Source organism: Ctenocephalides felis, unplaced genomic scaffold, assembly GCF_003426905.1.
Source record: "Ctenocephalides felis isolate EL2017-DRISC unplaced genomic scaffold, ASM342690v1 CF-g0.4_SCAFFOLD_00845, whole genome shotgun sequence".
Lineage (NCBI taxonomy): Eukaryota > Metazoa > Arthropoda > Insecta > Siphonaptera > Pulicidae > Ctenocephalides > Ctenocephalides felis.
The window spans coordinates 49,496,613-49,521,056 of NW_020536999.1; the positions used below are offsets into that span (position 1 = coordinate 49,496,613).

The 24,444-nt window shown below is 29.4% G+C and overlaps 6 protein-coding genes across 6 annotated transcripts; 1 reads left to right on the forward strand and 5 right to left on the reverse strand.

Annotated features, from left to right (window-relative positions):
- Positions 1 to 91: 91 nt before the first annotated feature.
- Positions 92 to 2,975, reverse strand: LOC113364278 (chymotrypsin-2-like). The gene is made up of 5 exons (XM_026606766.1): positions 2,917 to 2,975; positions 2,669 to 2,846; positions 2,130 to 2,511; positions 419 to 558; positions 92 to 179 (listed from the first exon to the last, which is right to left on the reverse strand). The coding sequence occupies exons 1-5, from the start codon at positions 2,954 to 2,956 to the stop codon at positions 107 to 109; spliced, it is 813 nt and encodes a 270-aa protein (XP_026462551.1). The 5' UTR covers positions 2,957 to 2,975; the 3' UTR covers positions 92 to 106.
- Positions 2,976 to 4,671: 1,696 nt separating this feature from the next.
- Positions 4,672 to 11,291, reverse strand: LOC113384846. Its single transcript, XM_026622617.1, has 10 exons — positions 11,205 to 11,291; positions 10,949 to 11,123; positions 10,498 to 10,885; positions 9,154 to 9,305; positions 7,918 to 8,092; positions 7,462 to 7,869; positions 7,140 to 7,203; positions 5,708 to 5,891; positions 4,941 to 5,322; positions 4,672 to 4,827 (listed from the first exon to the last, which is right to left on the reverse strand). Exons 1-10 carry the CDS (start codon positions 11,248 to 11,250, stop codon positions 4,672 to 4,674), a joined length of 2,130 nt encoding a protein of 709 aa, XP_026478402.1. The 5' UTR covers positions 11,251 to 11,291.
- On the reverse strand, positions 6,974 to 8,629 carry LOC113364280 (chymotrypsin-2-like). The gene is made up of 4 exons (XM_026606769.1): positions 8,517 to 8,629; positions 7,918 to 8,092; positions 7,462 to 7,849; positions 6,974 to 7,203 (listed from the first exon to the last, which is right to left on the reverse strand). The coding sequence occupies exons 1-4, from the start codon at positions 8,560 to 8,562 to the stop codon at positions 7,051 to 7,053; spliced, it is 762 nt and encodes a 253-aa protein (XP_026462554.1). The 5' UTR covers positions 8,563 to 8,629; the 3' UTR covers positions 6,974 to 7,050.
- Positions 11,292 to 12,872: 1,581 nt separating the features above from the next.
- On the reverse strand, positions 12,873 to 14,038 carry LOC113364282 (chymotrypsin-2-like). Its single transcript, XM_026606770.1, has 4 exons — positions 13,950 to 14,038; positions 13,713 to 13,875; positions 13,258 to 13,645; positions 12,873 to 13,085 (listed from the first exon to the last, which is right to left on the reverse strand). Exons 1-4 carry the CDS (start codon positions 13,996 to 13,998, stop codon positions 12,936 to 12,938), a joined length of 750 nt encoding a protein of 249 aa, XP_026462555.1. The 5' UTR covers positions 13,999 to 14,038; the 3' UTR covers positions 12,873 to 12,935.
- Positions 14,039 to 15,687: 1,649 nt separating this feature from the next.
- On the forward strand, positions 15,688 to 16,837 carry LOC113364284 (chymotrypsin-2-like). Its single transcript, XM_026606772.1, has 4 exons — positions 15,688 to 15,779; positions 15,854 to 16,016; positions 16,085 to 16,472; positions 16,625 to 16,837. The coding sequence occupies exons 1-4, from the start codon at positions 15,734 to 15,736 to the stop codon at positions 16,772 to 16,774; spliced, it is 747 nt and encodes a 248-aa protein (XP_026462557.1). The 5' UTR covers positions 15,688 to 15,733; the 3' UTR covers positions 16,775 to 16,837.
- Positions 16,838 to 19,062: 2,225 nt separating this feature from the next.
- On the reverse strand, positions 19,063 to 23,363 carry LOC113384856 (transmembrane protease serine 3-like). The gene is made up of 8 exons (XM_026622626.1): positions 23,273 to 23,363; positions 23,033 to 23,186; positions 22,490 to 22,874; positions 22,273 to 22,413; positions 20,412 to 20,478; positions 20,050 to 20,224; positions 19,408 to 19,792; positions 19,063 to 19,299 (listed from the first exon to the last, which is right to left on the reverse strand). Exons 1-8 carry the CDS (start codon positions 23,316 to 23,318, stop codon positions 19,144 to 19,146), a joined length of 1,509 nt encoding a protein of 502 aa, XP_026478411.1. The 5' UTR covers positions 23,319 to 23,363; the 3' UTR covers positions 19,063 to 19,143.
- Between the last annotated feature and the right edge of the window lie 1,081 nt (positions 23,364 to 24,444).

A 24,444-nucleotide genomic window follows, 5' to 3' on the forward strand; every position in this document is an offset into this window, starting at 1 on the left:
CCTTAAAACATTTTGTTCATGCAATTGTTTTTTGAATGGAGATTATTCTGGCAAGTTGAATATTGAAAGAAGAATTTACGAAAGTTTCTTACCTGCAAAAGTTTCTTTACCTGATTGTTTCCCGCAAGAGTGACTCTGCTATACGAGCCTGTATATCGCCCAAGTATTTGTAACACAATCTAAAATACAGGATGTCATGCTAATTTCGACTATAGACGACGCTTTTAGCAAAAAGAATCATTATTTGATCCCAGTAGTATCTCAAGAACATAATAAAAAAAAATCAAATATAATACATTTATATATCGATAATATATATCGAGTATCTACTATATCATTGTTCCTAGTATTGCAATTTGTCGATTCATATTTTATTTAATAAGATGTATACATTTATTAAATTATTTCAATATATTACTTGATATGATTATCAATCCAATCATTGAAGAAGACAACGCTGGCAAAGAAATCAGGAAAACCGTGGGCGCACTTCATTAAAATGAAAGAGGACACACCTACGAGCTCATCCTTGTAAGTCAAAGCACTTCCTGAATCGCCCTAGAAATTTATAATTAAGATTAAAATTAAAACTAGTGGGGTGCATGGCATTGTGCTTTAAAGCAAATTGCTAGAACTTCTCGTACCGTAATTAAAAATCTTGGTACGGAACCTAAAAAAAATTACAACACATTATGAAAATCTCTATAAAATATCTGATAATTTGATGTGCATAAGTCTAATAAACATTTTAGACCGCCAAATGACTGAGTTACTCTTAAAAACTGAGTTACCGTTTTTGGCACTTCTTGCCCCGTATCTTCGGAATGGCTAGAACTGCCTTTGCCAAAAATTAATCAGCAAGTCTCCTTATCAATACAAATCGAATGTTCTTTAAATTATTCAAATCGGTTGATTCGTGTTCCCAAAATCGTCGACGAAAATTTGTATCAGCACACACACACACACATACATAAATTTTTTCTAAAGTATGCCAAATTATTCAGAAATCTTTGAAACGTAAAGATATATGAAAAATTTCATTTTCGATTTTTTTGCGATGACTAAAACTTGCCCTACGGGAAGTTAATTAAAATTTGCAAGATAATTTTTGTCATTATTATGCTAAATTATTTAAATTAATTCTAATAATAATCATATTCCAAGTTATTTGAATTTTTATTGAAATCATATTTTTGAATGTACTTGAAACGGGCTTTTTTCTATCCGAAACATATTTTGGATTTAAATTTTTAAGTGAAAATGGATATCGCTGCTGCAGGTTGCCCTTGGCAGAGTTCGTACTTACAACACCGTGAAAGATCTAAACGTATTCAATGAATGAAAAAATCACCTAAATCAAGAAAATTGTGTTGGAAAGCTTATCCAACGAATTAATTACATCGAATTTCAAATTGGACATAGGACACTTTGATGTTCAACACATTCTACGAGTGCAGAACTTTCTTCACAAATTCTTTAAACTTATCTACTATCAAGAGACAACCACCGTAATCAGTAGATCTAAGCTCCTACAAACTATTTTTTATTGAAAACTTGAATTGCCACTTGTTAGACACGGCTTTGCGTCTATAGATTCCAGTAAAAATTGCCAATGGAGTTGAAGGAAATCATTTTAAAGGCTTTTAAAAAGTGCTTTGAAAGCATAAGTTCATTACTTTGAAGTTTATTTTAAAGGCAATAAAAAAAAAATTGATTCAGTAATTATTTTGAGTATTATGCAACAATTCCTGATACTTTTTGATCGATTCTGCTGCACAACAGAACAATGTTATAGCAAGACCATGTTATAAAGAACTTTCCATATGTGGTTGCTTGCGTTTTTCTCGGGTTGTCTGATAGAAAAATTAATCTTGAAACCGCACAAATGACAAAAAAAAAAGATCTTAGATAACAGGGTCTTTCTGACCCAGCTCTTAACATACAAATGATGTTGCAATTTATGGGTAAAACTCCTAAATACACAAAATGACATTTTGACAGTATTCAGTATGATTCAGTAGCGTGATGTATAAAAATTGGAGCGTAACATGGCCTTGCCATAACATTGGTCTGTTGTGCGGCAGAATCGGCCCATTAGTTGACAGTATGTATATATAGGCAATACTTACGAAACAAATGCCTTTGCCTTCGCCCGTATAAGTGCATATGTGAGAATTAGCTTCTACTCCTCCCCTGAGTTCGCACATATCTTTGGTTTGAGTTTCAAGTTCAATTTTTTGCAAATTGTTCGGTGAATTTTTTCCATCGTGCTTCGTTAACCCCCAACCTAAAGCTGTGACTGACTCCTTGCCTACTAATGCTTCTTTTCGTCTAGGAATCGGTTTTACTAAATTGTTGAATTGGATTTCTTCGTCTACTTCAATGAGCCCAATATCGGCGTATAAGGTTTTAGGATTATATTCTTCATGTACAATATATTTTTTGACATCATAGTAACGACCTCCTTTGTTTAGTTTGTTGGATCCGACGTAGATGGAACTCAAACGGCCTCTGGAAGCAAATAATAATAATAAATAGTATATGCATGTAGATTTTAATATTAAAACTATAGACTGCTTTTTATGAGTACATGTACCTATAAGTATATGCAGACTACTTTAAGACTAGATTATTTAAAATTTAGTTCAATTTATCAGTATTTACTTACGCGACTAGACAATGTGCAGCAGTAAGAACCCATTTTTCATTAAGAATCGATCCACCACAAAAATGTTTCAAGAATTTATCTCTTAAAGATACTTGAAATGGAGCAGAACCAGGAGCGGCGTCTGCACCTCCAACAATTCTGGTGTGGTCATTGGAAGTACTTTGGCCGAAAACACATGCTGCAATTATATTTAATTATTTATGCTGCAAAATAATATTAATTTATATATAAAATTATATTAAACATACTCGCTGATATAAAGATGATTAAACCGACAAACACGCGCATCTTTACACTTAAACTGTGATGAGCAAAGTCTGAAAGTGAATGATAATCAATAGATGTACACTATTATAAGATTTCTTTATCTTAAGTTTCTACTTAAAACAAATTAAGTCTTTGATATATAAGTTTTTTGAAAATTCATAGTGCATTGTTTTTAGATAAGAAAACTTTAGATAAGGCCACTGTTATTTTTAGATAAGGCATGCAATTTAACTGAGTTTGTAGTAAACTAAATAAATTTTAAAGCGTTAAATTTATTAATTATTTTGGGTCATTTTTATAACTACGTATTAGAAAAATGTACACGATTTCAATATTTTGAAATGTTGTGCTTTAAATATCTGAAAGTTTCTTATAGTCTATATAAAAAAGTATAAAAAATGTGAACGCGTAAAATGCATATCAATTTTCTTGCTTCAAAAACATAAAAAAGAATAAGAACGGAAAATATTTCATATTTATGGTGTAAACTTGTACAAAATACTAATAGATAAATATACTATTAGATAAAAAAAACAAATTTGACAGAAAATTTTTAATTTTTGAAAGATGTTATTACCCCATGGATTTTTGCTTAACATTTTAGTATATTTTAGATAAATCGCTTTCTGATATGCTTAGTAATATAATAAGTGTTATTTATTATTAAAGTCATTTTTATTAAGTATTTATAAAGTATTATTCAAGAAAGTTCATTAGTAGCTTCGTGAATCAGTAATTTTTGGATTAATTTCTACATTAACTTTAATTTTATTTACAATATCAATAAAAAGTATTCTAATTCCAAATCGTGAGGCATAAATGTACAACATTTAATATTGACGGATATGTGTAGGGCAAGTTATAGTAATCGCAAAAAAAATGAATATGAAAATTTTTATATATCTTTACGTTTCAAAACCTTCTGAACATTTTGGTATACCTTAGAAAAAATTGATGTATGTGTGTGTGTATGTGTGTGTGTATGTGTGTGTGTATGTGCGTGTGTGTGTGTGTGCGGATACAAATTTTCGTCGACGATTTCAGGAACACAGATCAACCGATTTGAATAATTCAAAAAAAAATTAGTTTTTGGCGAAGGCAGGTCGAGCCGTTCAGAAAATATGGGGCAAAAAGTTCCAAAAACTGTAACTCAGTTTTTAAGAGAACGGAGCGTCCGATTTGAATAATACAAAAAACATTTTACTTTTATTAACAAGATGAAGACCTGATCAAATTTTCATGAAGGCAATTCTAGCGATTCCGGAGATCTAGCAAAAAATAAAAAAAAAATGCCATTTGGCGGTAAAAAGTGATCATTATACATATGCACATCAATTTATCACATATTTTATAGAGATTTTGACAATAAGTATAAATTTCGTCTACATTCCTATCGGTTCCGTACCGATTGCTACGATATAAATATATAGAATAACTTTTTCTTAATATAACAAAATGTTAGTAATAATTTGATGGTGGTAGTGCAAGGTATCGATGTAAATTTTATTAATAACAATGATTCACATTTGTTAGAATCTTATTATAAACACTGCGATAATATATTTATTTGTTTATAGAATTAATAAGGCCATATAATATAAAATATTATATCACAAATATTCTTTTACCATACTTATTAATTATCGAATTAGCTATTACTGAAGCAGTTTATTTGAGCAGTTTATTAATTAAAATTCATTTATATAATTTAAAATTGCATAATAGCTATTAAATTATTATACATCAGATTTGATACGACTCTCGATCCATTCCTTGAAAAGTGAAACTCTTGTAAAGTAATCAGGTCGTCCCTGTGCACATTCAAATCCTAAGGCAAAAGATGTTATTCCAACCAATTCACCATTGAGGACCAAAGGTCCACCTGAATCTCCCTGAAATAATATTCACAATTTCCAGAATACTAAGAACAAACTTATTTGAATATTAAGTTAATCTTGTAGTATTTCCAAAAAAAATATTTTTGTCCTAAGTTTATCATACTTACATTACAAACTCCCTCATCGATTCCAACAAAGGTGCACAAATGAGTTGAGGCAATCACGCCTTGTTTTTTACACTCTTCAGTACTCAAAGCTTTTAAGTCTATTTTCTGAAGATTATTTGGCGGTATTCTGTCATCATCATTACTCGTAAGTCCCCAACCTGTTGCTAAAAGTTGTTCACCACCATTGATGTAACCTTGATGTAATTTTATTGGCTGAACCGATTTTCCAAAAATGATATCACGTTCAACTTCTATGAGACCTATGTCGGAATGAAGAGATTTGTCGTTGTATTTTTCGTGGATAATGTACCTTTTTATATCATAATAACGGCCTTGTCTATTTAGGTAAATGGATCCGACGTAAACAGCATCCAAACGATCACTGGAAAGGATTGGAAAATTTTGGAAATAGCTTAAATTAATATCATTGGAACTAAATATTTGAAGTTTGTATGCATTAGTAATCAAATTTAATAAAATAAAACATCGTTTAGTTTTAATCTCGTATTTTGCCAACAATCCTATAATAATATATAAAATCTCTATGTTAATTTCTTTAATTTTATTTAGCAAGTATCAGTTCAAATTGAAACTATAATTATATCATATTTATTTTCAAAAAAATTGGGCATTTCCTTACGACTTGCTTATTGTAAAATCATAAAAATAGATCTATTGATGGAAGAAAAATGAACCAGATTTCCAAATGATAACTAGGTAGTTGAAAGTATCTAAATTGTATAGTTTTTACAGTATCTAAAACTTACTCTGAAAGACAATGAGCAGCAGTAACGATCCATCTTTTATTTAAAATTGATCCACCACAAAAATGTTTTAATTCATCATCTCTAAGGGATACTTGATAAGGAACTACATTTTTTGCATCAGTACCTCCAATTACTCGTGAACCGTTTGTAAGAGTAAATCCATTTGTTGAAGCTAAGTAGAAACCTAAAAGATATTTATTTAAAGTTCACAAATGATGAATAATAAGTAACCAATTTCCATTTATTATTAAGGTATTTGTCTTTACCTAACATTAAAAGAAAGGTCCTTAAGTATGCCCTCATTTTTTCTAAGAAAATAATAGAAATATTAGCGACTCAAACGAGTGCCTTTCTATTAATCGAATTAATGGCAAAATTTATTTCTGTGATTAATAGTATAGCTAAATTAGATAATATGTACTTAATTGAATGCAGATAAAATTTATTACGTATTATCTACAATTACTCAGATAAATATATTTAAAAAAATTGCATCACTTGATGCACTTTTTACTTCAATAATTAAATTGTTATCTATTTGATAAGAACTAATCAATGTTATAATATATATTAAAAATCGTTTAATAATTTATCATATCAAGAAAATAAGTAGTATATTTGAAGTCTCGATTTCTTTATTTTAAACTCAAAATGTGAACTCGATAATATGATATATTCTTTTGATTATTGTTTCTATATTCTATAAAAAAACTTATGAGTTTTATATATTATATTTGAGATAACGAAAAGATTTCTTATATTACACCAAACATGATATTTTTTTATTTTATTTAAATTATTATTGCACTTTTTTTATTATTGTTTGAGATTTTAGACTGTCACGTTTTAATGAGCCAATTAAGAAGTACTTTTATAATTATTTCGAAAAGATTATAACATTTTTTGTTACTTTTAAAAATGTATAAGATATCATACTACAATACTTAATATTTTTAGTAATAATTGTTCTTATATAATACTCAATACAATATTTTGACTTGAATATTTGGATATTTTAGGTAAAATTGTTATACATATATTTTATAGTTTATAGCCAGTTCATTAAACAGTTAGAATCGAGAAAAAAAGGTGTTTTTAAGATAAAATGAAGTGAAATTGGAGAAGTTGTTTTTTTTAAATTGCAACCTAAACAAAGTACGTTAATATTTATATTATATTTTAATATTAATAATTTATATGCATAACGAGTATATTCGTCAATACATAATTAAACTATGTCACTTCTCCATGACGAGTTTATTTGCCAAACACAGTTAACTGGATAGTGTATTGTAAACTTATTATATTTAATAATTCACGATTAATATTTTATTATGCTGTAATTAATTATCCTCAGAAATGTGAGAGTTGATCCAATCTTGGAAGTCGAGAACTCTTACAAAAACGTCAGGGTAACCACCACCACAAGTACCCAATATAAATGATGCAACTCCAACTTGTTCTCCATTGTAAACTAAAGGTCCACCAGAATCGCCCTGAAATAATTATACTTTATTAGAAAAAATTGTATTTATTATATGATTAATGAGAATTTTCCTTTTTTTTCTCAAGCTCACCGCTTGTTCTGCAAGTAGGCATATATTTCATAACAAAATTTCTTTTTGGGCTGCTAAGAATTTTAGTGTAATAATATTCTTATGCCAAAATTTTCATAACACAATAAGTTGAATTGAAGAGTTCTTGGCGAGACAATTAAAATGTTCTTGGCGAGATTCGAAAGCAAATCTACTTACAAAACAAACTCCTTTTCCAGATCCTTTGAATACACATATTTGCGATGTGGGCTCGAAGAATCCAGTAACTTCTTTACACTTCTCATTACTTAAAGCAGTGGTTGCCAACTGTTGCAACGCATTTGGTATTGGTTGACTGGCACCCAATCGACCCCATCCAGTTGCTTTGCATTCCTCACCACCTTGGATTTCACTTTGGTGAATGTTTACAGCTTGCACCTTATCACTAAACTCTATGTCTTCTGCTAATTTAATTAACCCTAAATCAGCATAAAAAGTACCCTGTTCTCCCGTATAATTTTGATGTATCACATATCGTTCCACATCGTAATATCTGCCTTTTCGATCCAGCAAATTTGAACCCATATATACAACATCCAAATCACCGCTGTAAAATGTTAATCTCATCTAAAATAAATCGGAATAATGAATTTTACTTGTTAAAATGCTACTCACGGTTGAAGACAATGTGCCGCTGTTAAAATCCATCTTTTGTTCATGATGGAACCACCACATAAATGGTCCATAGTAATATACCTCAATGAAACTTGGTATGGAGCCGAACCTTCTGGAGCATCTTCGCCACCAACGATTCTTGGATCGATTGAAAAATTGATGTGTTTTGAAGAAACTGGGGATAAAAATAATTTTTATACATGAACATATATAAGAGTAATAATATTTTAATTAAAACTTGAAATAAATATTAATCAAAACAAAAACAGAAATAATGTAAAAAAGATTAGATAACCAATACCAAAAATTATTTAATAAATTGTTAAATCAGAATTGTTTATTTGTTGATTAAAACTAACTATATTGTAGTAGGTATTATCCCGTTGAAAAAAATTTAAAAAGAACATCTGTAAAAAAGTAAAAGTGCATATAAATATAACTTTTGGTTTTTATATGTTTCAATATCATTACAGTTTTTTATTATATTTTTATATATTATTTCTTTTTGATATATTTTTATACTTAAATATTAATTTTATTTACTATGATAAAATGTACAAAGTTTATGATTCAGAAATTTATAATAAAACATTACTTACCTACTGACCAAATATTGAATACAATAAAAAGCACAAAGTAATCCATATTGTACAAAAGTTTAATTATACAAGTATGTAGATGTTTTTCTAATAGTACCTACTAGATGTTAAATTGAATCGATAGTGAGATATATTTTATTTATACATTGATTATAACTGAAAATATATATCTAATGCGTTTATAGAAACAAATACTGAAGGTAAATATTATATGTTTACATTTCATAATCTTATCTGAAAAATCTGTGTTACTAAATATAAGTTCAAAAATAAAGTGCTCACTTGGAAAACCTGTTCTTCCTAGATATAGTTTGAGAATGACTGAGATGTATAAACTACAAATTTTAAATATAGAAGATCACCCTCAAGTTCTAATCGGCGTTAAAAACAACAACGTAAACTTAACAAAAAAATTTAAGAAAAAACTGCAAATTTAAACATAGTGTTGTCTGCGATCTCTTTTAACGACTTGAGGTTTAGTTTATGAAATATAGTAGTCCGGTGAATTTATGAAATAATATAGTCTGGCTGTTAGAATTTTTAAAAGTATTATAGAAATTATATGTGTGCGTAATAAAATGTATATATTTTATAAGAATAAAAAATATATATTATAATAGTTCATTTACATAAAGACTAGTTATCTCCAGAAATAAATGAATTTATCCAATCCTGATAATCGAGTACTCTAACAAATACATCTGGTCTGCCACCACCACAAGTGATCATGATGAATGATGCAACTCCTACTTGTTCACCTTTGTAAACTAATGGACCACCAGAATCTCCCTAAAATAATAAACAAAGAAGTATATAAAAGTTGGCTTATATAAATATCACAATTAGCAAAACCATTTTGTTGCAAAATATAAAATAAGGCGTCAATCCATGCGCAAAGAGTGAAGACATATATAAAAGTCAATCTACAATATCAACGTTAAAATTGTTATAAGCTTTCAATTATTTAATTGCTGAATTTAAGTTTTTTTATTATTAATTATTTATGATTTTCTATTAACACGTTTCATATATTTTAAATAGTTTAGAATTGATAAAATAACCGGCATCGAGCTTTGGGGATGTACTTCAAAAGATTCAAAGCGTCTTGACCAGCGTTCTATTTTTTATATCGCAGTTTATTTTTTACTTGTTTTATTTTATATTTAATTTATTGTGTATTTTTTACTGAAGTAAAATTTCTTTAGGCGCGACTAGGGTGTAAATCCGTACAAATGCAACGAAAGTGCGTTACGGCAGATAAAATAAGATAAGAGTCGAGTGCCAATAATTCGTCATTCGCTCTCAATGATATGATTTCTATACGGGTGGATTGTGATTAGTCGTCGCGTACCGGCGTCAACGTTGTATACGTACTGATAACAACAAAGAAATCGGCATAGATAAATAAACATTTTAAAGTTACATCGTAGTACAAATCTTGATTTAATGAAAAATGCCTGAATCAGAATAATATTTTACCCTGTTCCTTGACAGTAATGAAACAAATTAAACATTTGCGCCGTGCACTAAATGTAAGTTTATTGATTAGAAATTATTTCTATACTATTCGTAGCTTCTATAAATCTTTGAAGTTATTGAAATGGAAAATATTTTTTAGGCAAGACAGATATTACAGCTGTACAAAAAATGAGATTATATCGCCAGCGAAAAAGTACAGAAAATACAATCAGTCAATGAATGTATGTTAATTTTAATTACATGAAGTTCTTCAAACACAATTATTACATGATGAGTGAAATTGTGAAAACAATATTTCTTTAGGCGTTGTTTAACATAATCCACTGTGTGAACGAATATTATAGAATTTATTAATCAGCAATTACTTCACTTCTATAATGAAAAATCAACACCACAGATAACCAAAATTATGTTAACTTCAGAACAATCACTGAATATTTATCTTACATTATCTTACATAGGAAAGTTTGTAATTTGAATTAGAAAATAACTAATTACTTACAAAACAAACTCCTTTTCCAAATGCACTGAATACACATATTTGAGATGTAGGTTCTAAAAACCCTGTATCTGCATAACATTTCTCATCACTAATAGCAATTGTCTCCAATTGTTGTAATTTATTTGGTACAGGCTGATCAGCACCCAACCTGCCCCATCCAGTAGCTTTGCAAATCTCTCCGCCCTTGATTTGAGTTTGATGAATTTTTACAGGTTGTACCTTGTCACTGAATTTTATATCTTCTGCTAGTTTTATTAGACCTATATCAGCGACATTGGCAACTATCTTTCCAGTATAATTATGGTGCATCACAAATCTTTCTACATCGTAATATCTGCCTTTTCGATCCAACAAATTCGAACCCATGTATACAGAATTTAAAAAACCACTGAAATGTAATAATTATAACTTGATCAATAGAAACTAATTTATTGACGCAAATGATACTGACGGTTCGAGACAATGTGCTGCTGTTAAAATCCATCGTTTGTTTAGGATGGAACCACCACAAAAATGCTGCAAGTCAGAATTTCTTAATGAAACCTGATATGGTGCAGAACCCTCGGGAGCATCTTCACCACCAATTATCCGAGGATCAGTAGAAAACGAAAGGTATTCGGAAGAAACTAGAAATAAAAATATTGAATAAATTGTGATTAATGTATATTTATTAATATATATCAGAAATTTTGAAAAGATTGACTTACCCAACGATCCCAAACTAATTAAAGTAACTAATATAATATAAGCCATACTAATTAATTATTTTACTGTAATGATAATTATATAGTTACAGAACCATAAAGATAAAACAAGCATCAACATCTACTTATATATTAAAACTACAGAATGATATTGCAAAATTTGCACTATCTATAATTAATTACATTTTGAAAAGTCTATTAATTGTATAATAATTGAATCATCATGCAATTGCATTTTAGGGAATTCTATACTTTTACAGTAATGTAAAAATTGATAAATTAAATTATTATAAATTCCCAAACAAATACATAAATGAGAATTAAGTAGTAGATTCTATCATCTTTATACACATTTTTTTACAAGCACATAAAATTTTCAGATTCCAAAATTGAAGGTCAATTGAGGGTCAATTTAACAAAAATTATTTAAAAAATCGGAATTAAAAACAATTAAAAATTATTGTGTTTTATGTTCTATTATTGTATACATTCTATAAGGTGGCCCATTTAAAAATTGGAATTTATCGATAGCAACTTGCCTGTAGGCCACATCGTGCGAAATTTGAAGTTGCGATATATGGAAAAGAACTAAGAATTTTGAGACCTTTTTAACGATGTATAATACTTTATATGTTTTTTACAGAAATATCTTAACCGTAAGATCACAAGATCACTAGGACCACTAGATGGACCACCCTTTATATTTATTTGTCTCGTTGGTAGCAATTCTAGTAATATTTTTTGAATAAGGTTTTGTTGCATTTTTTCAAAAATGTTGACCAGGTGGCTTACTCTAAACCACAAGTTAATAAAATTTGGTACTATGATTAAAGTTTATATTATCGACTTTTAAATTTCTATTTTAGTTTAATGAAAAATGTTGAGTATTTGGTACTTTTCCACATTTCAATACTTAAAATGATTAAAAAATCGTTGTTTGCACTACTCACGTTTCTTTTTAAAGAACTCATAGTTAACTAACAGTATAATAAATTTGATTTGATCTGATTTAATAAATTTTAATAAACAATATGACTTAACTATGGATATCAATACGGAGACATAAAACACATATTTAGTGTGCAATGTGACATCAGTAGATACAATTAACCACAAAACGTAAAAAGTAGAATTACGATAGTAGAAATCTTAGTACAGCTTTGCTATATTATTCAATATAAATACATTATACATCTGATTACCCGACGCAACTAAAATAGATACAGATGATAAATATCGTTCCATTTGTTTCCCTTGTTGTAATAAAAAGCAAAAGTAATTTGTGCAATGTTGCTGTAATTGATTCAATGAGAATTGGATAATGTTCAACAATAACGGATCATTCGAAAGAATTGAGCATTAGCGTTAAAGACATGCATTGTTAGATTTGTGGAAATGCAGCAAATATAAAAAAATAGATGCAAAATTTACTTTAAAACAAAAACTCTCGATCTTCTACCATACTCTACATTTAATTATTAACTATAGTCAATATCATCCAAGAAATATATTTTTTTAAAACAGCAATTTAGTAGATGATTTGAAGGTAAAGATAAATACCATTCGGTTTGTACGATATCATTAGGATAATAAAAAAATAAATAGAGAAATGTTTTCGACAATTCTACTGCGCTGTAATGTAATATGTTGTTGAGAGTAATTAAAATATTATTTTAAATTATGCTGCCTTTATTTAACCATTTTTTATTACAACAAATCATGATTGAAATCTATTTATTTTTTTCTAATTTCAGAATTGATCCAAGATTGGAAATCACGCACTTTAACAAAAACATCTGGGCGTCCAGCTCCGCAAGTGTACAAGACAAACGAAGAAACGCCAACCAGTTCACCTTTGTAAACCAGTGGTCCACCAGAATCACCCTAAAATATTATTAATAATATTTATATGTGAATGTTAAGGTGAAAGATGATGAAGGCTTACTAATATTATAGTATAATGATTGCTTATTAATATAAAAAATATAATGATTGCAAACTAGATTGTTTTCAAATACACTATGTGAAAATGCAGGTATTAAACCATTTTACTTACAAAGCAAATGCCTCTTAAAAATTCCCTTAATGTACATATTTGCGAAGTTGGCTCAACGAATTGAGACAATTCGTAGCACTTTTCATTTGTTATTGCAGTGGTTTCCACTTGTTGCAATTCGTTTGGTACTGGGGCCCCATCCGCCAATCGACCCCAACCAGTGGCCTTGCAGATTTCACCACCCTTGATATTTTTTTTGCTTATTTTGATTGGTTGAACTTTGTCACTGAATATAATGTCTTTTGTCACTTTTATTAGACCAATATCAGCATAGTTGACAGTAATTTTTGGTATATATTTATGATGCATCACAAAACGTTCGACGTCGTAGTATGTACCATTGCCATCTAATGAGTTTGATCCCATATAGACGGATTTTAAAATGCCACTGAGAAAATATATTAACAGTGTTAAAGGCAATTGTGTCATACCATACTAAATTAAGTATTACTTACGGTTTTAGGCAATGTGCAGCCGTCACAATCCAACGTTTGTTTAAGATGGAGCCACCACAGAAATGCTCTAGGTCCCGATTTCTCAGTGAAACTTGATACGGAGCCGAGCCTTCAGGAGCATCTTCGCCTCCAATGATTCTTGGATCAATATATTTGGAACATGCTGAAAGCCAAATATTTAATTGTATGAAAATGCGCGTAAGTATAAACAAAAGGCTTAAACAATATTATATTTACCTACTGATACTAAGGCTAGTAAGGTGAATAGCACAAAATTTGCCATCATTTGGAACAACTTTTGAATTGTAATAGGTTTTGTAATGTTAGAGAACACAGTAAAGAACTGAATTAAATTTCAGCTGCAAGGTGCATTATTTATACGATGAACCGCATAATGATTTGATAAATTTTATATCTATAATTGCTTAAAAATTAGATTTAATTATTTATTGCTTGGTCATGCTCTTATATTTTACTAGAAATAATTAAAAACTACTTTCTATTGACATTTTAATTAAATTATTTTATCTCGGTAGTATGAAATATGTGACAAAAATAAATGCATTGGCGTTATAATATTTTGGAGGCGTAAAGCCAAGTGATTTTCTAATTTTTAATAATTTTTATTATTATCAATTTCCTTTACTTGTAATTAGTTTGAGTTTATAAACAATAACTAAATTTATAATATAATTATGCTAAATTAGTTAATGAATGAAAAAATTAAAGTTGAATGATAAAATAATATCAATACATTATGTTTTAGTAAAAATTCCGATTCAGAAAATATAAATATGTTAGTCATTGAGTTTTTAAATTATTAGATATTAATTTTATAATTTATCTCAATATTTTTCAAACTTTTATTAAGCATCCGATTTGAATGATTCAAAAAACTTTCGGCTGGTGTTAATGAAACAATTGCTAATGTAATTTTTTTTTTCAAAAAAAATTTTTTTTTGTATATCGAAAATAATTTAGATTTTAATGTAAGTGTTGCTAAAGTTCTAAGGTTCATTTATGTACTATGAATAAATAACTTTAACTTTGCAATTCAGTTTATATAACTCTTATAAATATTAGACAATGTTACAGTATTTATTTATGAAAATCTATTTGAAAACATTAAGTATTTTTCGAGCATTTTGTTATGGTACGAAAAGTTGCAACAATTTACCTTAAGGCACGATGCCATATACCACTAGTTTAATTAGTATTTCTACGTTAATCTACTATGTTCTTTATTCTTGTAGGGTAAAATAAAAAAGGTTGTATTGTCAATTTTTTCTTCAAATGTAACTAGCCTTTTGGATTCAACAGGCCAACCACAACGGTACTATATATAGTATTAATATATTAATGAGTTTTTATGAATTATTAGCAATTTATTAAAAATAGAAGACTATTTTAAGGTAGACCAGGGAATAATACTGAACAAAATGTCTTTATACACATAAACACGTCCCTTATTTTAGCCAAATAAGAGATTAAGAATTATTAAAATAGAATTCAAAATTAAAATCTAATAATCTAATAGTTTAAAAACTCAATGACTATCAAAGTATTTGAGTTCAATTGAAAATATTTATTCGTATAATTTTTTACAAAAACAATGTATTGACATTAATTCATATATATTACAAATGTTATTGTTTATAAATTGGAACTAATTACAAGTAAAAAAAATTAATAATTAAGAAAATTATTTGTCTTGACGCCTCCGCAATAATATAACGCCAATACATTTATTTTTGTCAAATATTTCATATTACTGAGATAAGATAATTTAATTGAAATGTGTAAACAAAAAGTAGTTTTTAAATATTTCTAGAAAATATAGGAGCATGAACAAGCAATAAATAATTAAATATAATTCTTGAAGCAATTATAGATATAAAATTTGTCAATTCATTATTTGGTTCATCATATAAATAATGCACCTTGCTGCAAACAATTAATTCAGTTTACTATACTGTGTTGATAATACAAAACCTATTACCATTCCGAAGCTGTTCCAAATCATGGCAAATTTGGTGTTACTCACTTTACTAGCTTTGGGATCAGTAGGTAAAAAAAATATTGTTTCATCCTTTAGTTTATACTTACGCACGTCAATTTAATATTGATTATTTGGATTTCAGCATCTTCCAAATATATTGATCCTAGAATAGCTGGAGGCGAAGATGCTCCTGAAGGCTCGGCTCCGTACCAAGTATCATTGAGAGATCAGAACCTGGAGCATTTCTGTGGTGGTTCCATCTTGAACAAACGTTGGATTGTAACAGCTGCACATTGCCTAAACGCGTATGTAACACTTAATTCTGTATGATATGTACATATTTGCCCTTAACGCCGTTAATATATTTCCTCAGTGGCATTTTAAAATCCGTCTATTTGGGATCAAACTCATTAGATGGCGATGGTACATACTACGACGTCGAACGTTTTGTGATGCATGATAAATATACACCAAGAATCACTGTCAACTATGCTGATATTGGTCTAATAAAAGTGGCAAAAGACATTGTATTCGGTGACAAAGTCCAACCGATCAAAATTAGCAAGAGAAACATCAAGGGTGGTGAAATTTGCAAGGCAACTGGTTGGGGTCTATTAGGTTCTGTGGACTCAGTACCAAACGAATTACAACAAGTAGAAACCACTGCAATAACAGACGAAAAGTGCTTTGAATTGACTCAATTCATTGACCCAACTTCGCAAATATGTACATTCAGGGAATTTGGTAGAGGCATTTGCTTTGTAAGTAAAATAATAAACCTGCATTTTCACATATTGTATTTGGAAACAATCTAGTTTTCATTCATTATATTTTTTAGATATTTTGATACTAGTAAGCTTTTATTATCTTTTACCTTAGCACTCATAAATAAATACTATTTATAATATTTCAGGGTGATTCTGGTGGACCACTAGTTTACAAAAATGAACTTGTTGGCATTACATCGATGCACTTATACTCCTGCAGAGGTGGCAGGCCAGATATTTTTGTGAAAGTGCGAGATTTCCAATCCTGGATTAATTCTGAAATTGAAAAAAATTAAATAGATTCCAATCATGATTTGTTATAATGAAAAATGGTTTAATAAAGGCAGCATAATTTAAAATATTTTTTAATTACTTTCAATAAAAATATGTTACATTACAGTGCAGTAGAATTGTTAACTAGTGAGGTGCATGGCATCGTGCCTTCCGGCAAATTGCTGGAACTTTCCGTACCGTAATTAAAAATCTTGGTACAGAACTCAACAAAATTTACACAAAATGTGTAAACACATTATTATAATCTCTATAAAATATCTGATAATATGATGTAAATATGTCGAATAAACATTTTTGACCGCCAAATGACATTTTTTAACTTATTTTTATTGAGAGTTCATAATCGCTGGACCACCCAAAACTTTAATCAGTTTATCATGTTGACAATACAAGTAAAATGTTTTTTGAATTTTCAAAATTGGACGCTCCGTTCTGTTAAAAATTTTTTGGCACTTTTTGTCCCGTATCTTCGGAACGGCTAGACCTGCTTCTGCCAAAAACAAATTAGCACGTTTCCTTATCAATACGAATCGAATGTATTTTGAATTATTCAATTCGGTTGATCGGTGTTCCCGAAATAGTTGACGAAAAATTGTATCCGCACACAGACAAAGTATGCCAAAATATTCAGAAACCTTTGAAACGTTAAGATACGTAAAAATGTTCATTTTCGGTTTTTTTTTTGCTATTACTGTAACTTACCCTACGGGAAGTTAAAAAATAATATTAGCTTTGTAAATAGATTTATTACAAGAATTCTAACATTACTAACAATAATTTATAATTAATTATGCAAAAATTTGTATTACTGCATTGCATACTGATTTTACTGACTCGGTCTCCATACTGGTTTGGCTTCACGCAAAACTTTAAATGCGTTTTTCTCAGAACAGACTTTTTCAGTACTGTTGACACGATTTCTCGAGTTTTAATCCACCGATTCACTTGAAATGTTCAGAGAGTCTTGTTTATAGACCTATCTATAGCCCGATCTAGGATTATCCCCAAATTCCATTTTTTACTATTTTAAAAAATTCGAGAAACTCAAAAAAACAGTAAAAAAACACTTTTTTTTCAAACAGTCGCCAATTTGTTGTAAAAAATGTTCTTTTTTACTCATTGCTGGTTCGGGCGATTGCGACATCATTGTAGATTAATAATCTTTTTATTTTTCGCATTTCCGATGGCTAGGAGGGCTGAAAAAAAAACTGAGTTGCCACAATTTTTTGAGACCACCCACTTCATCAGCTGCCAGTTTTTACAATTTTCAACTTTTTAACTTCCCGTAGGGTAAGTTATTGTAATGGGCCGAAAATCGGAATTGAAAATTTTTACATTTCTCGACGTTTTGAAGGTTTCTGAACGTTTTGGCATACCTCAGAAAAAATGGATGTGTGTGTGTGTGTGTGTGTGTGTGTGTGTGTGTGTGTGTGTGTATGTATGTATGGATACAAATTTCCAGTCACGTTTTAGGGCGCACGGATCAACCGATTTGAATGGTTCAAAAAACATTCGATTCCTATTGATAGGGAAAAGAGCTGATTAGTTTTTGGCAGAGGCAGGTCCAGCCGTTTCGGAGATACGGAGCAAAGAGTGCAGAAAATAGAAATCGAATTTTTGAGAGAACGGAGTATCCGATTTGAATCATCTAAAAAACATTCAATTAGTAATGATTGGGAGAAGTGTTTATTAGTTTTTGGAAAAGGCAGGCCCAGCCATTTTGAAGATACGGAGCTAAATATGTAAAAAATGACAGATTTTGAGAGAACTAAGCGTCCGATTTAAATGATTCAAAGAACTTTCTGCTTGTCTTAACAAAATAATTTATTTTGGAAAAAAAATTTTGTTCCAACTTTTTTTTTTTTTTTTTTTAGTTTAGTTTTTTGTATATCGAAAATATTTCAGATTTTATTTTTAATTCTGACTATTAGTTCTAATATACTTTATAAATAATTTCAACTCTGCAATTCAGTTTATATAATTCTTATAAATATTAGACAATGTTACAATATTTATAATAATCTATTTGAAAACATTCAGTATTCCTCGTTACGGTACGGGAAGTTCCAGCAATTTGCCTTAAAGCACGATGCCATAATTGCCTCAAGACAGAATTCCACTTACAGCTAGTTTATTTTTGTTTTGTGTTTTAATAATATTAATAAACAAGTGGTAAAAAATGGATAGTAAAAACATTCATTGCATTCTTTTACGACACTTTAAAAATGACCTAAAATTCATCGCTCTACACTAAAATACCCCCTTAAGATAAAGATATCATACAAAAAAATCGAATTTCCTGCATTTATATCATTTATGCAATTTACAATTTGTTTATAATTTTACATTCAATCATTATTAAATAAAAGAATTATGCGCCGTCATTTGCCATATGAGAATCAATCCATGGTTTGAAGTCAAGGACTCGACCGAAGACATCAGGATGTCCTCCTCCACATGTTCCCATAATGAATGAAGTAACACCAACAAGTTCACCATTGATTGCCAAAGGACCTCCCGAATCACCCTAAGGTAATTAATTTATTTCTTATTATTTTCAAGTTTAAATTAAATAACATATATATTAGTTTTATCTTTTTTTTGGAAAGATGATACAATATATATGTTTACTTACAAAGCAAACTCCTTTTTCCGATGCACGGAAAACACAAAGTTGTGACTTTGGTACAAGACCAGTTTTTACTGTACAATCTTTATCACTTAAAGCAAATGTTTGTAGCTCCTGCAATTTATTAGGAATTGGGCGACCAGCACCAAGACGTCCCCAACCTGTTGCTCTAAGCCCTTCACCACCTTGAATTGTGTTTTCATGAATTTTTATTGGCTTGACTTTGTCATTGAATTCTAAGTCTTCATCAAGTTTTATTAGACCGATGTCAGCATAAAAATTATTTAGTTCTCCTATATATTTTTCATGAATTATATACCGTTCTACGTCGTAATATCTGCCTTTTCGGTCTAAGTGATTGGATCCGACGTATACCGAATCTAATATTTCCCTGCACAGAAATTAATGATAATATATGAACAAATGAAGTCCAAAAATCGAAACCAAACTATATGGTGTTTTTGCATTAGGAATATCTTCAGAAATCAAAAGGTCAAAAATGAAAAGTGCATTTTTTATATAGAATCTGTTTACCGAAAACTTTTTTGAACCACCCAATATCAGATTTGCATGTATGATAAAATAATTGGATAGATTAGATATTAATAATAATTAGGCACTTCTTTAATATTATTTAGGTTTACTTACGGTTCAAGACAATGTGCTGCAGTTACAACCCATCGCTTATTTAGTATTGATCCACCGCAAAAATGATTTCCTTCCTTGGTTCTTAAGGACACCTGGTAAGGTGCTGATCCTTCACCTGCAACTTCACCTCCGATGATACGAGGACCATGATCGATGGAGTACTTCAGTGCCGATGCTGGAAAAGACCATGAAGAAATATATAAATACAATGAAATATAAAATTTACATATATATTTTATACAATTCGTGTTTTTTATATTATTTTTTTTAATACTTATGATTTATTTCACTGGTGGTATTGGATTATCTCACTTATGATATTCTAACAATAATTTTAATCATATTTTCTATTACTCTACTACCTAATGCACAAGCACAGTACATTACAAAGAAAAGTTTCACCAGGTGTGACATTTTATTAACTCTTAGCTTCAAATAACTCAAATCACATGTACAAGACACTTATATATCTTTTTTATCAAATACACATTTTAAAAATGTGAGCATAAGTACAAACCATTATTGAAGTGTTACATGAGTATCAGATAAAGTAAATTTAAAGTGGAATTTTAATTATTTTGAAATCCCGATTACTGAATCATATACGAGTATAATATAAAGCATGTTGTTTGTTAGAACATTCAAAAGTATCAAAATTATTAATATATAAATGGCGTTATCTGTGGGGTTTTCACAATTTAAGACTGTAATTAATTTTCATTGAAAGAATCCAGAAGCTCAAATATTAATTAATTTTTTGCTTTTATATTTTTCTACTAATTAAATATATGACCAAGTTCATAATAAAACGATATTAAATATTAGATACATTTCAATGTTAGTAAAAAATAACTCAACATGTAAGATGACTAAAAAGCGGGGGTATTTTGCTTTTGGTTTTCTGTTTCAAATGTTCAACTAATAGTAGATGTTTTTGAAGTAAAACTTTTTTAGACGCGACTAGTGTGTATATCCGTACAAATGCAACGGAAGTGCGTTACGGCCGAGTCGAGTGCCAATGATCTGTCATTCGCCCTCAATGAAATCATTTCCATACGGGTCGATTGTGATTAGACGTCGTGTATATGAATATAGATCTGTCGTTGTTTGCGTACCAGGATCAACGTTGTATGCGTACCGATATCAACAAGGAAATCGGCATAGATAAATAAATATTTTAAAGTTACAGTACAAATCTTGATTTAATGGAAAATGCCTGAATCAGAAGAATATTTTACCATGTTCCTTGAAAATATTGATTAATAAGATTAATGAATAGTAAGTTTATTGATTAGAAATTATTTCTATCTTATTCGTAGTTTCTATAAATCTTTAAAGTTGTTAAAATGGAAAATATTTTTAGGCAAGACAGATATTACAGCTGTTCAAAGAATGAGATTATATCGCCAGCAAAAAAGTAAAAAAAAATACAAGCAGTCGATGAATGTATGTTAATTTTAATTACATGATGTTCTTCAAGCACAATTACATGATGAGCGAAGTTGCGAAAAAAATATTTGTTTAGGCGTTGTTTAACATAATCCACTGTGTGAACAAATATTATAGAATTTATTAATCAGCAATTCCTTCATTTCTCTAATGAATGTTCATTTCTAAATGCTAATTACAATGACAAACCGGTCATGTCATATTACGAGTATTACCATATTACTCATAAACATTATTCAAAATTGTTATATGATGTATTTATTTTTACTTAAATGCCATCTTGTACAGTAGCAAATAAGTTTTACTTCAATCGCTTGTGAACCTTACGCGCACTCTTTTTTTAAGTTTAGGTTGTGAATGTGAAATTAGTTTTATTGATTATTTCATCCTATAGAATTCTATGGAAAGTTGACTAATTGTATTATAACCTATGAAATATATAAATGCATGTGTCATTTAAAATTTTCAAAAATATCTAGATTCGTGCGTGTTAATGATCTATCACACTTTGAAAATTGCTGAAGGTATAAGATAATGACAATATTTTTATAAAATAATATATATGATATTTGACTATAATATGGTTAAACATCATAGAGTACTTTAATGAAAAAATATATATGGTCGATGCTTATATACTAAAGTTTTCCAATCAGACGAGTATCTTAATTTATCACTTGTATGTGAATATCGCAAATATATATCACATGATTTTTTCAGAAAAAAATGAATAAAATAAAACAAGTAAATTAAATTATTATTTTATTATTTTTAATCCATGTGTTGTTCAATCCAATCTACATATAGAGACAATCTTGTGAAATAGTCAGGGTACCCCATTGCGCATTTGAAGATAACAAATGAGGCAATGCCAACTTGCTCGCCATCCAAAAGCAATGGACCACCAGAATCTCCCTATAAAATAAATATGGAAGTAATATTTATATTTTTCTAAAAATTATAAATTTTCAATAATTATTAATTTTCTTACCGAGCATACACCATGATTCTTTTCCAAAAGTGTGCAGACTTGGGTCGTTGGTGGAATTGGTGATTTAGCTTTGCACTCCTCATTAGTCAAAGCTTTCACGTACAATTCTTGAAGTTTCAATGGAAAATTTTCTCCTGCTGAATTTGTATTTCCCCAGCCTACTGCTCTCAATTCCTCACCACCAACGAGTGGCTTTCTTCGTAATTTAATGGGTTGAACAACTTCATTAAATTCAATGTTTGTCTTCACTTTGATCAAGGCAACATCATGATCTACAAGATCTACTCCATCATATTCTTCGTGATAGAAAGCTTTTTCGATTTCGTAGTGTGTTCCGCCTACTTCTACGTTGTTCGAACCGACGTAAACGTACTTGTGTACATTTCTGAAATGTAACAAATAAAAAAAAATATTTATACTATGAGAAATGTATTTAGAACTTGTAAATACCTAGGAGTAATGAGATAATTTCAATATGCAAAAATAATTCAAGTGTTGGTATTTTTTGTGCAATGAAAAATATTATTATTTTATTAAACTTACGGTTGGATACAGTGAGCAGCAGTAAGAACCCATCTCTCATTCAGAATAGAGGCTCCACAAAAATGAAAATAGTCTTCCGCTTGCAAAGAAACCATGAATGGGGCTGATCCATTTTTCGCCTCCAATCCTCCAACAATGCGATTAGTAGGCCCAGCTAAACAATATTTATTTAATAAATAAATAAATGCTATCATGTTATACTTTCAATTATGGAGAAAATAATTTTTTTTTTTTACTTACCAGCCACTGCACAAAGAATAGCACTAAACACAGCCAAGAACATCATTTTGCCCGATCGTAAGTGAATTAAACACTAATTAAAGACTGCATTTTGAGAACGATTTTATACTAAATTTGATGTAGAGATAAGTGTTTATTTGTGAAACAAATATTTTATCTTGTATCTGATTTATAATCTTTTAGATTAATAAAGAAAAATGTGATCTGAAAATAATTATGAATCTGGAGTGCATGTTTTCGTAAAAGTAAGCAACTGTGGTTTTTAATTAAAAACCCCAAATTCAAGAGGGTGTAATTGGATATTGAACTAACGGTAAATAGTATTATAAGAAAAATCCATTTAGGATTGTTCTGTTTACTTTATGAGGTAATCATTCGATTGAAATTATTAAAATGCATTTTTGGGATTCCCAAAATGTAAATTGCACAATACTAAATGAATTGTAAATTCTCTTACTTAATTTTAGAATTTTTTGAGATTAAAAAATTGGCTCGCATACACATAAAGCCATACATACAAACACACACATACATTTTCCAAATTTGGTCTCATTCGATTCAGAATGGCTTAAAACGTCGAAAACAAGATTGCGCGTAAGGTTCACACGCGATTGAAGTAAAACTTATTTGCTTGTATTTTTTTACTTTTTCGCTGACGAGATAATCTCATTCTTTGAACAGCTGTTGTATCTGTCTCGCCTAAAAAATATTTTCCATTATAATAACTTCAAAGATTTATAGAAACTACAGATAATATATAAATAATTTCTAATCAATAAACTTACGTTTGGTACAAGGCACAAATGTTTGTTTTGTTTTATTATTTTTAAGGAACAGGGTAAAATATTCTTTTGTTTCAGGCATTTTTCATTAAATCAAGATTTGTGCTTCGATATAACATTAAAATGTTTATTTATCTATGCCAATTTTCTTGTTGATATCGGTACGCATACAACGACAGATCTGTATTCACATACACGACAGCTAATCACAGTCGACCTGTATAGAAATGATCTCATCGAGAGCGAACAGTTCGGGCGTAACCGACTTCCGTTGCATTTGTACGGATTTACACCCTAGTCGCGCCTAAAGAAGTTGTACTTAAAAAATAAAATTAATGAATCTGATTTTTTTATGAATAGATAAACTTCTCCTCCGGGAAGTTAATAAGC

Excerpts from the sequence above, each read along its gene's own strand:
- LOC113384846 (XM_026622617.1), bottom strand. The coding sequence starts at position 11,250 with ATGGCTTATATTATATTAGTTACTTTAATTAGTTTGGGATCGTTGG. Across the intron at positions 8,093-9,153 it reads TTTATTTCTGGAGATAACTA|TTTCTTCAAAACACATCAAT; the intron begins GTCTTTATGTAA and ends TTTTATCCCCAG. Across the intron at positions 7,870-7,917 it reads GCGGCACATTGTCTTCAACC|ATGAGATTAACATTTTACAG; the intron begins GTGAGTAGCATT and ends GATTTATTTTAG.
- LOC113384856 (XM_026622626.1), bottom strand. The coding sequence starts at position 23,318 with ATGATGTTCTTGGCTGTGTTTAGTGCTATTCTTTGTGCAGTGGCTG. Across the intron at positions 22,875-23,032 it reads GCTGCTCACTGTATCCAACC|AAATGTACACAAGTACGTTT; the intron begins GTAAGTTTAATA and ends GTTACATTTCAG. Across the intron at positions 22,414-22,489 it reads AGAATCATGGTGTATGCTCG|GGAGATTCTGGTGGTCCATT; the intron begins GTAAGAAAATTA and ends TTTATTTTATAG.
- LOC113364280 (XM_026606769.1), bottom strand. The coding sequence starts at position 8,562 with ATGGATTACTTTGTGCTTTTTATTGTATTCAATATTTGGTCAGTAG. Across the intron at positions 8,093-8,516 it reads ATTCAATATTTGGTCAGTAG|TTTCTTCAAAACACATCAAT; the intron begins GTAAGTAATGTT and ends TTTTATCCCCAG. Across the intron at positions 7,850-7,917 it reads GCGGCACATTGTCTTCAACC|CGGTGATTTGGATGTTGTAT; the intron begins GTGAGTAGCATT and ends AACATTTTACAG.
- LOC113364284 (XM_026606772.1), top strand. The coding sequence starts at position 15,734 with ATGGCAAATTTGGTGTTACTCACTTTACTAGCTTTGGGATCAGTAG. Across the intron at positions 16,017-16,084 it reads GCTGCACATTGCCTAAACGC|TGGCATTTTAAAATCCGTCT; the intron begins GTATGTAACACT and ends ATATTTCCTCAG. Across the intron at positions 16,473-16,624 it reads TTGGTAGAGGCATTTGCTTT|GGTGATTCTGGTGGACCACT; the intron begins GTAAGTAAAATA and ends ATAATATTTCAG.
- LOC113364282 (XM_026606770.1), bottom strand. The coding sequence starts at position 13,998 with ATGATGGCAAATTTTGTGCTATTCACCTTACTAGCCTTAGTATCAGTA. Across the intron at positions 13,876-13,949 it reads ACTAGCCTTAGTATCAGTAG|CATGTTCCAAATATATTGAT; the intron begins GTAAATATAATA and ends TTTGGCTTTCAG. Across the intron at positions 13,086-13,257 it reads TTTTAAGAGGCATTTGCTTT|GGTGATTCTGGTGGACCACT; the intron begins GTAAGTAAAATG and ends ATAATATTTTAG.
- LOC113364278 (XM_026606766.1), bottom strand. The coding sequence starts at position 2,956 with ATGCGCGTGTTTGTCGGTTTAATCATCTTTATATCAGCGA. Across the intron at positions 2,512-2,668 it reads GCTGCACATTGTCTAGTCGC|AGGCCGTTTGAGTTCCATCT; the intron begins GTAAGTAAATAC and ends ATTTGCTTCCAG. Across the intron at positions 559-2,129 it reads AAGGCAAAGGCATTTGTTTC|GGCGATTCAGGAAGTGCTTT; the intron begins GTAAGTATTGCC and ends ATAAATTTCTAG.